This window comes from Antechinus flavipes, chromosome 4 (genome assembly GCF_016432865.1).
Source record: "Antechinus flavipes isolate AdamAnt ecotype Samford, QLD, Australia chromosome 4, AdamAnt_v2, whole genome shotgun sequence".
Taxonomy (NCBI): domain Eukaryota; kingdom Metazoa; phylum Chordata; class Mammalia; order Dasyuromorphia; family Dasyuridae; genus Antechinus; species Antechinus flavipes.
Genome location: NC_067401.1, coordinates 81,783,613 through 81,796,846, shown reverse-complemented (window position 1 = coordinate 81,796,846; position 13,234 = coordinate 81,783,613). Strand labels below are relative to the sequence as shown.

Below are 13,234 nucleotides of genomic sequence, written 5' to 3'. Positions count from 1 at the left end.
TTTTTTTAAAGACGCAAAAAAAGAGAATACAAAGCAGAATTAGCCAAATAGAAAAGAAGGTACAAAAGTTCACTGAAGAAAGTAATTCCTTAAAAATTAGAATTGGACAATCCAAGACTATCCTAATGCATACTATTATCAGCCTCCAGAGGAAAAAACTGACATTGTTAAAATACAGACTGAAGCATGTTATTTTTCACTTTTGTTTTTTTTTCCATTTGTTTATCTTTTCACACAAAATGAATAATATAATTTTTTTATACAATTACACACATATAACCCATATCTAAAAGCAAAAGGAATTTGGCACTCAAAACTTTAAATTAAAATGATTTTTAAAAATTAGAACTGGATAAGTGGAAGCTAATGAAACATCAAGAAATAGTAAAACAAAATCAAGAGAATGGAAAAAAAAATGATTATCTCATTGGAAAAACACCTGTTCAGGGAAATGGATCAAGGAGAGATAATTTAAGAGTTTATTAGACTAACAAAAACTATGTTCAAAAGAAGAGTTTAGACTTCATCTTTCAAGAAATTATCAAAGAAAATTGCCCTGGCATTTTAGAACCAGGTAGTAGACTAGAAATTAAAAGAATCTACCAGTCACCACTTGAAAGAAATACCAAAATGAAAACTCCTAGGAATATTGTAGCCAAATTTCAGAGGTCAAAGAGATAATATTGCAAGAATCCAGAAGGAAAACATTCAGATATCATGGAGCCACACTCAAGATAAAATAAGATTTAGCAGATTCTACATTAAAGGTAAAGGATTAGAGGACTGAAATATGATATTGTGAAATATTTGTCTAATTACAACCAATAACCACCTACCCTGCAAAACTAAGAATAATCTTTCAAAGGAAAAAATGGATATTTAATGAAATATAAGACTTTTAAGCATTCCTGATGAAAAGAACTGAGCTGAATATAATCAAAGCTACATGTCCAATGAAAAAATGTTCTAAATTTCTATTGGTTAGAGAAATGCAAATTAAAATAACTAAAATACCTTTCACACCACACAGGCAGATTGTCTAATATGACAGAAGGGGAAATTGGCAAATGCTGGAGAAAATGTGGGTAAATGAAGAAAATTAGTAGAATTATAAACTGATCCAATCATTCCAGAGAACAATTTTAGAATCATACCTAAAGAGAGCTATAAAACCATTCATATTCTTTGACCCAGAAGTACCAGTACTAGGTTGGTATCTCAAAAAGATAAGAAACAAAAAGAGAAAGGGCATGTATGTGTACAAAAATGTTTATAGCAACTTTTTTGGTAGCATAATATTAGAAACTGAGCGATGCCTATCAATTGAGGAACAGCTGAACAAGTAGTGCTATATGAACTGATGAACAAGATGCTCTCCAAAAAATCTAGTAAGATTTACATGAACTGATGCAAAGTGAAATGAGCAGAATTAGGAGAATATTATATATAACAACTCAGTATTATACAGGGACCAACTTTGAAGGTCTTAGCTATTCTCAACTGTGATCCAAGACAATTTCAAAAAATTTAAGAGGAAAAATGCTATTCTTCTCCACAGAGAACTAATGAATTCTGAGCGCAGATTGAAGCATACTTTTTCTTTGCTTTAATTTTTTTTGGAGGTTTTTTTGGTGTATCTTTTCTTTTACATTAAGACTAATATTGATGTATATTATATGCATCACTGTGTATGTATAAACTGTATTAATGAGAGCAGAAGGGGAAATGAGAGAGAAAGAGTTTGGAACCCCAGATGTTTTTTAAATGTTAAAATTGTTTTTCTGTAATTAGAGGAAAAATAAAATACTAATTTTTTAAAAATAGTTTAGATGATTTCATTTATTTTAAAATCTAAATTGTGAACTTGACAGTATGAAAATTATTTCAGCTATATTGACCTAGATTCTTTTTTCCATAAAAACTTTATATAACACTTCTACATTAGTGCAAAAGTAGGTAGTCCCCGAGAGAAACAAAATTGACATTCTTTGAAAGCCTTAATGTCATAATCAGTACTGTAATAAGGAACATGCTTTTTCTAATTAATATTCTTTGCATGACATAGTTTGCTTTCTTGTTTCTTTTTTTAAAAACTTTTAAGTTAGACTTAATATATGCAGTCAGAAAGAGGACTATGGGCACTGAATATGGATCACAACATAGCATTTTCACCTTTTTTGTTGTTTTCTTGTTTTGTTGTTTGCTTGCTTTTTTGCTTTTTTTCCCCCTTTTTGATCTGATTTTTCTTGTGCAGCATGATAAATGTGGAAATGTGTTTAGAAAAATTGCACATGTTTAACCTATACTGAATTATTTGCTGTCTAGGGAAAGGACCTAAGAGGAAGGGAGGGAGAGAAATTTGGAGCATAGAGTTTTGCAAAGGTGAAATGTTGAAAATTCTCCCTGTATGTATTTTGAAAATAAAAAGCGATTATTAAAAAAATAAAAGTTATGCTTGATTTCAACTGTACTACAAAGTATTAGGATATCTTTTAATAAAACTGTATAACTTGCATATTAGAATATAATGCTAGCTGGAAGCTTGCTCCTAGAATATGATAGCTATTATGAATAAAATTTGTCTAGGGCAGAAAATTTAAATTAAAACCAGAATATCCATTGATTGTTATTCTGAGATATTAACAAATTTGTTAGTGTTTAGTTTATCAGTTTTAAAATTTTTTTAATATTTAAGAGATTTATAGAAATTGGGTATGTAATATTTATAGATTATGTACATAAAAGATTGATTTCATAGATATAAAAATATATGGCTCCTTATGAATGTAGGCATATGTATGCACAGACATTAGTATTGTGCTTAGGCCAGATTTTTCCAAAAAGATGTGAAACTTAAAAAAAAAATCATTTAAAATACTTTAAAAAATGTCCATTTTAGTCTTTTAAAAAACCCCTAAGGGGTAGATATTATTATTAGTCTCATTTTACAGAAGAGAAAAATGATGCAAACAGAAGTTAAGTGACTTACCCAGAGTCACTGTTAGTACATTTCTGAGGCCATATTTGAACATAGGTGTTCTTAAGTCAGTATCAGATACTTTATCCATTGTGCCACATAGCCACCTCTAGTGGCCATTACTCTTTTTATAGTTAAGATATGTGTTTTGTGGGGACAAAGTCTCGTACATGTACTAAGCCAATTCAGTTACCATGGAAAGTATCCTGATATTTTTCTTTACACAATGACTTTTCTTCCAGATATTCCACATTAATGATATTAATAGTTCTCCTCCTGGTAGTCTTGTAATCATCATAATATGTGATGATTTAATGTGTAATCATGTCATATCATTGATACCTTATAATGTCTGGGCTAGCTCTCTGGAGGGCATCAGGATCAATTAGGGTCAGGATCAGTCAAAGTCCTTGGTCTTTAGGAGGAGAAGTGAAAGAGACAGGAAAGCTGCCATGTGGCTTGCCAAAGATGGATCTTGGATTCTGGAATCTGGAGCCTGAAGTCTTCCCTGCTGAGCACACTGCAGCAGAGAGACTGACTCTCTTCCTCAGCTCTCGATCCTTGCCTATCATTACCTCAATCTAACACATTTAGCAAGCACCAATGGTGAGGAGAGCCATTACATCACCATCTCATCTAAATATATGTATATAGGACCAGTATCTCACATCAGATAGGTAATTAGCCTTACGGGCTCTGCTGTCTTAGATTCAAGTACACCTTTTCAGAATTTTATCCCTGTACAGATAACAGAAAGGCGATGTTAAAAAAAAAAAATACTTGAGCCACAAAGTTAAGTAATTTTACAAATAATCTCACTTTTTGTATAGTTTTTTTTAAAGCAAAGTTATGAAACTAATCATGAAACCTTTCAAAACCATCTTCCCTGGTCTTTCAATCTTTTACATCTCTTTAATCTCTTTCAAATTATAGCATAAAAACATATTTCCAAAAGATTAAATAATTTGTATATTATTGCATATTAAATTTACCTCAAGAACTAAGAATATAAAACAGACTCTTTAGTTTCATTAAATAATTCATCTGTTTCATTGTTTCCTCGGATTTGCAAATGTGTCTTCTTCTGATTCCAGTGATGGCCACATTGAAGGCCACATTTGGCTGTTAATCTTCTGAATTGATAACTTGTTTTCTTTTTACAAAACTGTAGGAACTAATTGAGTCTAGTGAGCGATTAAAATCTCAAACCAAAGAACTGAAAGATGCACACAGCCAGCGGAAACTGGCCATGCAAGAGTTTTCTGAGATGAATGAACGACTTACAGACTTGCACTCCCAGAAGCAGAAACTTGCTCGCCAAGTTCGAGATAAGGAAGAAGAGATGGAACTGGTGATGCAAAAAGTTGAAAGCTTAAGGCAAGAACTGCGTAAAACAGAAAGAGCCAAAAAAGAGGTTAGTACTTGGGCAAATTCTGGACTGGTCATGGACTATCAATGGAAGCTCCTTTCTCAAATAATTTGAAGGTAAACACTTCCATCTCACTGAATTTTTTCACATATGAAAAATCATTACTATCCTAGGCATAAACTTCTTTGAGTCCATCATAGTTATTTAGTGAAAATTTGGTTATTTGGGTTTTCTTTCTAATAAACATTATCCACATTTCAAGGTAAACATTTTTATTTCAGGATTGCAAAAGTAAAACTTTCTATTGGCTTGTTGTTTTTTTTAAGCTGGAAGTCCATGTAGAATCTGCGGTAGCAGAGGCATCTAAGGACAGGAAACTTCGAGAACGGAGTGAACAGTATTCTAAACAGCTGGAAAATGAATTGGAAGGATTAAAGGTTAGTGTGCTTTCTTTTTTTTTTTTTTGGAAGTTAATTATCTTGTTTCCCTTTAGACCTAGGCAGGTGCTAGCTTTTTACCACATTGGATATGGAAGGAGAAGTAAAGTGCTCCTAATTCATTATGAAAAAAATAAGAAAAGTTTGGAGGTTTTTGTTGCTACTACTATTATAAAAATGTAAACTTCTATAAAGATTAGGAATCTTATGGGTTCCATATGCATGTTCATTTCTCTTATAATAAACTTGGTTTTCACATAAATCTCATGACATTTAATTATCTGTTGACATTACACAAACATATGCCTTTGAATGCAGAATTGAGTTGGTCCAGTTTCATTGTTCTATTGGGTAAAAGATCTTTTATTTTTGTAGCAAAAGCAGGTTGGTCGTTCACCAGGTATAAGCAGCATAGAACATCAGCAAGAAATAACCAAACTAAAGACTGACTTGGAAAAGAAAAGTATCTTTTATGAAGAGGAATTGTCCAAAAGAAATGTAATTCATGCAAATGAAATTAAAAATTTGAAGAAAGAATTGCGTGATGCAGAAGGCCAGCAGCTTGCCCTCAAGAAGGAGATTATGATTTTAAAAGATAAATTAGAAAAGACTAGGAGAGAGAGGTAAGGACATCACTGTGTCTTGCAGAGACATCACTTGCAATTTTATGATATTGAAAAGTATTTTAAATATTCTGTCCTTGAAGGAGTAGTATATGTGTAATTTATCTATAAGTCATTTATTACAATATGATAGGAGAATCTATAAAAACAAATTTTGTGTGCCAGGCAAAGTTACCAGCCACAAAAAAGAGACATAGGCTTTTATGTCGGGGTGGGGGAGGAGAGGAGGGGAAGAGGGGAGGAAAGAAAATTGCACATTAATCACGGAATTAAAAATTTTCAGAGTTTGAAGAGAACTCAAGAGTCCTTATAATCCTAGTCTATATATCAGTCCTTTCTAAAAAAAAAAAAGTACTCAGCCTTCAGTTAAAGAATTCTGCCAAGGGATGGGGACTTGGAGGGAGGGCCATGCTTTCTGAAATTGCCTATTCTGCATTTGACTAGCTCTAGTTGTTTGATCATTCATCAGGTAACAAAAGTAGGTTTTATTTAGCTATAGCATGGATATTAGTAGATATTAATTCTAACACACAAATGAAGTTATATCTTTGTCAAATAAACTGTCATTCCTATCCAATCTCTACTGCTCCCTCCTCTATCCTCTATCCCCAGTCTTATATTGGTGAGGTGTTTTTTTTTTTTTTAAACTATAGTGTAAAAACTTTATATTTATCCATATTTACATTATACCCTGTACACATCTTTTTGGATCCTGACTCTAATTCAACACAATAACTTATACTTCAGTTTTATTTTAGCTGCAAATTTTATATATACACCATTTATTCCTTTATCTTAGTGCAAGAGTTCATGACCCTATTCAGGGTTTTATAGGCAATGATACTGGAATGGTTTGCCATCTCCTTCTTCAGCGTATTTTACAGATGAGGAAACTGAAGCAGGCAGGGCTAAGTGATACAGCTAGTGACTGAGGCCATATTTGAATTCAAGCCTTCTTGACTATAGGCCTGGCATTCTCCCCATTGTGCAACTAAGCTGCCCCCCAAAAAACTAAATAGCACAGAGTTAAAAACAGTTAAATAATATCGTGGAAAGAGTGCAGGATTGAGTCAGATAGTCCTAACTTCTAACCCAGCCTCAGATACTTATTAACTGTATGATCCTGGGCAAATTACTTACCCCTGTTTGCCTCAGTTCCCTCATCTGTAAAATGAGCTGGAGAAGGAAACTACAAACCTTCAGTGTCTTTGCCAAGAAAACCCCAAATGGAGTCACACAGAAGCAGTCAGTACTGAAAACTCCTGAATAACAAAAACAAAAAAAAAGATCCCTGAATCATTCCACGAGAGGGCTCATGTGAAATGAAATATATAACTTTTCCTAAGTACTCATGGTGCTGACTATTCATAAAATTTCAGCTCCTACCAATCAGGCTTTTATCTAGTCTGATTAATCCTTACCACTACATCTGGTCCACAAAAGTAGCACTAACTAGTGCCATACACTTTCATAAAATGCAGATAAATTATGTCTATAGCATAGCACTGCAACTTGTAAAACAAGAAACAAGGGAAGTCTGCCATAATCATTTTTGAAAGTCATATATGACTTTTTAGTAATTTGCAAACTATCACTTTAATAATATATTCAAGAATTTTGACATTCAGTAATCAGTTAAGTTCACTGTCTTACACTATAAAGATGATTTTCTTTCCTTTTTTGAAAATTGGGATAACATTTGCCCTTCAAATTATTTTGTAACTTTTCTGTTTTCATTGTTCTATTAGAAATCAGAGACAGGCTCCGAAATCATTAAATATATCTGACCTGGTCTTTGTGATTTGAACTCATTGAGAACAGCAAAATTCGCTCTTGTTTCTCTCTGTTTATTATCCTTTCCAATTTAAATCTTGTTCCCCTTAGCAAAGAAAATAAATGTAATAAAAGTTCTGACTTCTCTTCATTATCATCTTTCAGATTGCTACATTTATACCCCTTCTTTGATCATCTTCTTTTTCCCAATATAGCTTAAAAAAAATTGGGTATGTATGTGTTGGGGAAGGGGGGGGGGAGTTATCCTTGGTATTCCTTATAAGCATCAGCTCATTCTGAGCTTTGCCTTTAGCTGAGTCATACGTCCATTATCAAATTGTTCTGGACAAGACTTTTCATTTATATTGACAAGACAATTTGTCAAAGTTGGTTTTCCTTTCACCCTTTATAAAATCCACTTTTGAAAAAGAAATTCTTTCTGGATATTTTTTCAGCAAAAATAATTACATTTGACTGTTTAAGGTAGTTATATTCTCCTGATCTGAAATAAAATTTTCATTGAAAATATTTGCAAGCCATTTTAGAAGGCAATATACTGAAAAAAAAAATTAGTCATTATATGCAAAATTTAAATAGGCAAGTATTTTTAAAGAGTGTATAAAATAGATTTTCACATTTAAGTTTAAGAGGAAAAATTAATCCATTGCCACTTATACTAATAACTGTTGGTTTTTATAACAAGTAATGATTTTTTTAGTGGTCCAAATAGATGTTCTATAATTCATCCCCCCAAATTATTTTTAATGCATTTATGAAAAACAGAAAAATACTCTATACATAATAATAGGGGGAGGAAGGAGAGTATCTCTTGTTAACTAAATTATCAACTAAGGATTCAATGGAGAATACTAAATGTGGAGTCAGGAAAACTTGAGTTCATTTTCAGTCCTAGGCACCTCCTTAGCTATGTGACACCAGATATGTCACTAAAAAGCCAGCTCTCTCATTTTTCTCATCTGTAAAATAGAGAGGTACATATTTCTGCCTCTTGACCTCCCAGAATTCCTTTAAGTTCCAAGTAAAATATTGTCTACTATAGAAACCTTCCCTAACCTCTCTTAATTCTAATGCCTTTTTGCTGTTAATTATTTCCTATTCATCCTATATATTGCTTGTTTTCTTTATTCTTTAGATGTTGTTTCTCTTTTCAGATTGAGATTGCTGCTTAGAGCAAAAACTGTAATTTGTTTCCTTTCAATTTTCTAATGCTTAGCACAGTGTGTAACACAAAGTAGGTACTTAATAAATATTTATTATTTTATGTCTAAAAAGAAAGTCAATTGTTGGCAAAGATATGAAAAAACAGGCATAGTCTTTCAATCTTTGTGAAAAAATGTAAATCTATAGAATATTTTTGGAGAGTACACAGTGCTCTCTCAAAGCTACCAATATATTCATGGCGTTTGACTCGGTGATTTCACTGTTGGGAATGTAGTCTGAAAAAGTTATTTTTTAAAATAACTATTCAAAAGTTATAGTAACAGTAATATTTTGAAATGCAAAATAATACAAATAAGCTAAGTGTTTAACAATAGAATGGGTAAATATATTGTAGTATATTAATATACTATTATTAATAGTCACACTATTATGGTAAATTCAAATTGATAAACATGAGATATATAAAGAAGTTCAAAAAAACTTTCATGAAATAATGAAAAACAAAATACACAGAATAAGAACAATATAACAAATTCCCTCTAACTATGATCAGATAAGAAGAAAAATGAATGAGAACAAAATAGACTAATAATATATGGAGCTTTAGAGAGAGGGACTCTGATAAAATATAATCTTCCACATTTTTCATTTTGTGTGTGTGTGTGTGTGTGTATGCCATCTTTTCTCATTAGAATGTAAGGTTCTCCAAATCAGTTCCAATAGAGCAGTAATGAACTGAACCAGCTACAGCCAGTGAAAGAACTCTGGGAGATGACTATGAACCACTACATAGAATTTTCAATCCCTCTATTTTTGTCCGCCTGCATTTTTGATTTCCTTCACAGGCTAATTGTACATTATTTCAAAGTTTGATTCTTTTTGTACAGCAAAATAACTGAACATGTATACCTATATTGTATTTAACTTGTACTTTAACATATTTAACATATATTGGTCAACCTGCCACCTGGGGGAAGGGGTGGGAGGAAGGAGGGAAAAAGTTGGAACTAAAGGTCTTGCAATTGTCAATGCTGAAAAATTACCCATGCATATATCTTGTAAGTAAAAAGCTAATAATAATAATAATAATAAAGAATGTAAGGTTCTCGAGTAAAGAACAGGAAGTTCCTGTATTTGTACTTCCTTCACTTAGTATCTGGTTCTGAAGTATTTTTAAATTTAAATTTAATTGTATTTTTATTCCTTAAATTTATCTTTTATTTATTAGCATTTTTTAAGAAAAAAATTTAGGTCCAAATTGTCTCTTTCTCTCCCAACCCTTCCTAACACAAAGGGAAGGTAAGCAATAAGATATAATTTATATGCTGAAGTCATGAAAAACATTTCCACATTAGCCGTATTGCAAGAAAAACAAAGTGAGAAAATTATATTTCACTTTCTACTCACAATTAATCAATTCTGTCTGGAAGTAGATAGCATTTTTTTCACCATGAATCTTTTGGAATTGTCTTAGATCCTTGTATTGATCAGAGTAGCTAAGTCTTTGACAGTTGATCATCATTATAATAATATTAATAATATAATCAACATAATATAATATAATCATCAGTATAATAATACTGTATGAAATGATCTGGTTTTGCTTACTTTGCATATTGTTCATATATTTCCCTTGTTTTTTTCTGTAACCATTCTCCTAATCATTTCTTCTGGCACAGTAGCACTCCATCATAATCATATGCCACAACTTATTTAGGCATTCCTCAGTGGATGAACATCCTCTCAATTTCTAATTCTTTGCCACCACAAAAAGAGCTGCTATAATTAGTTTTGTACAAATATGTCATTTTTCTTTTAATCTCTTTGGGTTCTAGTAGTTGTATTACTAAGTCAAAAGGTATGCAAAGTTTTATAGATCTTTGGACATAGCTAACTACTCTCTTTGATCCATTTCTGATGAGGGTACATTTCAAGCATTTCCTACCACTTCATCTTCCTTTTTCTCCTCTACTGTTGTATATTTTTTAATGTGTATTGTATATGTCTTCCCTCTTCCCAATCCCCCATTCTACCAGTCCAAAGCATCCCTTTTTCTTATTCTTTCAAATTATCCCAATATAATCAATTCATACTCGTGACCTTCTTGTATACTCTTCCTTACTACCCCAATAATGATCAAGTTCTTAAGAGTTATATATTTCATCTTCCCTTATAGTAATATTTACCTTTATTGAGTCCCTAATGGTGTCACTTTTATGTTTACCTTTTTATGTTTTTCTTCAATCTTATGTTTGAATGTCAGATTTTCTGTTCATCTCTGGACTTTTCATCAGGAATGTTTGAAAGTCCTCAATTACATTAAATATCAGTTTTCCTCCTGAAAGATTAACACTGTTTTGTCAAGTAAGTTGTTCTTAGTGGTGTTCCTAGCTACTTTGCTTTCTTAAATATCATGTTTCAAGCCCTTCAATCAGCTAAATTTTGTGTTATCCTGACTGTAGCTCTATAACCTTTGGATTGTTTCTTTCTGGCTGCTTCCAATATTTTCTCCTTGACCCCCTGGGATCCCTGGTATTTATTTGGCTGTCTTGGGAGCATTCATTTTGAAATTTCTTTCAGATGATGATTGGTAGATTCTTTCAATTTCTGTTTTACCCTCTGGATCTAAATTCTGTGGCAGTTTTCTTAGATTTTTTTTGAAATATGTCTAGATTCTTTTTCTTACCATGGCTTTCAGGTAGTCTAATGATTCTTAAATTATCTGTCCTCCATTTATTTTCCAGGCTAGTTATTTTTGTAATGAGATAATTCACATTTTCTTCTATTTTCCATTCTTTTGGCTTTATTTTACTATTTCTTGGTATCCCATGGAGTCATTAGCATCCACTTGCCCAGTTCTCATTTTTAAATAATTATTTTCTATTTTGACCAATTCTGATTTTTAAAAAAGTTCTTTTCTATAGTGATTTTTTTTGGTGCTACTTTTACCATTAGATCATTTCTGTTCTTTAAGGTGTCATTTTCTTCAGGTTTTGGGGGGTTTTTTTGGTGCCTCTTATCAAACTGTTAATTCTCTTTTTATAATTTTCTTGCATCACTCTCATTTCTTTTCACAATTTTTCTTCAATCATTCTTATCTCTTTCTTTAACATTGCTAGGAATTATTTTAGGTCTTATATCCAATTAGCATTTTTTCTTTAAGACCTTGCTTATATCTATTCACATTTTTATCTTCTGAGTTTGTTTCTTGGTTTTATCTGTTGTCATAGTAGGATTTTATGGTCAAGTTCTTATTTTGTATTTTGCTCATTTTCACAGCCTTTTTTTTTTTTTATTTTGAACCAGTTGAGCTCTGCTCATCTATGGATAGAGAAGCGCACATCCCATGCTTTTGGCTTTTGTGTGCTGCTGTTTTCTTTCTTTTTTTTTTTTTTAGTTAAAGTTTTTTATTTTCAATCCAATATATGTTAAACATGGTAAAATATATGTTAAATCCAAAGTATGCATACATATTATTCAATTATCTTGCTGCACAAGAAAAATCAAATCAAAAAGGAAAAAAATGAGAAAGAAAATAAAATGCAAGCAAACAACAACAAAAAGAGTGAAAATGCTATGTTGTGAACCACACTCAGTTCCCACAGTGCTTTCTGGATGTAGATGGCTCTCTTCCTCCCAAGATTATTGGAATTGGCATCAATCATCTCATTGTTAAAGAGAGCAACATCCATCAGAATTGATCATCGTATAATCTTGTTGTTGCTGTGTATAATGATCTCCTGGTTCTGCTCATTTCACTCAGCATCAGTTCATGTAAGTCTCTGCAGGCCTCTCTGAAATCATGCCTGCTGGTCATTTCTTATAGAACAATAATATTCCATAACATTCATATACCATAACTTATTCAACTATTCCCCAACTGATGGGCATCCACTCAGTTTCCAGTTTCTTGCTACTACAAAAAAAAGCTACCACATACATTTTTTATGTGTTGCTGTTTTCAAAGATAGTTCTGGAGTTTGAAATTTTTCAGTGTCTCCAAGATTGTGTGATCTTCAGAGAGATGTGGTCACTGCTGTTCTGCTGTGTACTCTGGTATTTACCCAGAAGGGCCCCTGCTTCCTTGTAGCTACAAACATCAGCATTCTTTGTGGCCCTGGGACTGTAATTGGTACCCCAGGTCTGCTGCATCCACAAGCTATAGTATTCCTCTTGGTTTTATTCCTGTGATCAAGTTCCCTTCTTGAGAGCCCCAAGTGCTAGTATTCCTTTCTGCCTTGGAACTGTTCCCTTGTTACTGATCATAAACCCTCCTCTTTTCCTTGCAACTGTGACTCAGAACTGCATAGGAACAGTAAAGTTGCCAGTCAGCACCAGCTGCACCCAGAGCCATTAAGAGGCCCCCTGAAATCTCTCCTGACCAGTTGTCTCATACCCTTATAGTCTGTGTGCTAAGAATTCCCAAAGCTGTTGCTTTACTTGCTGCTACCTTCGCTAAGGTCTAAAGTGTTGCTACCACCTATGCTTCAGACTAGTACCCCCCTTGCTGTGATGTCACAGTGTTCTCTTGCCAATCTCCTAAGTTGACTTAGGCTGGGAAAAAAATCTTTCTCCCTTTGATCATTTGTTGGTTCTGTTGCTCCAAAGTTGATTTTAAGTCATTTGTAGGAGAATCTTTGGAAGATTCTACTCTGCCATTTTGACTTCTTTCTTAAGTGTTTAATAAATATTTGATGACTAGAAAAAAAGTTTATACCCATGTCACATAGTACATACCATAAAATATGTTTCTCAGTTTGTGTGTGTGTGTGTGTGTATAGCTTTCTTAAATATCATGTAAATATATAAAATGTTAATATTAGAAGTTCTGAAGGACTAGATACATAGGTTTTTTTTCAGCTTATATCTCATC

At 32.6% G+C, this 13,234-nt stretch overlaps 1 protein-coding gene across 13 annotated transcripts in view; it reads left to right on the top strand.

Moving 5' to 3' along the window:
- Positions 1-13,234, top strand: part of CDC42BPA (CDC42 binding protein kinase alpha) — a 347,897-nt gene that overhangs the window by 236,434 nt on the left and 98,229 nt on the right. For all 13 annotated transcript variants that reach the window (XM_051993437.1, XM_051993436.1, XM_051993439.1 and 10 more), the window contains exons 13-15: positions 4,149-4,391; positions 4,673-4,783; positions 5,159-5,406. In XM_051993437.1, the coding sequence (XP_051849397.1) occupies positions 4,149-4,391; positions 4,673-4,783; positions 5,159-5,406 (602 nt within the window). The remainder of the gene's footprint in view (positions 1-4,148; positions 4,392-4,672; positions 4,784-5,158; positions 5,407-13,234) is intronic.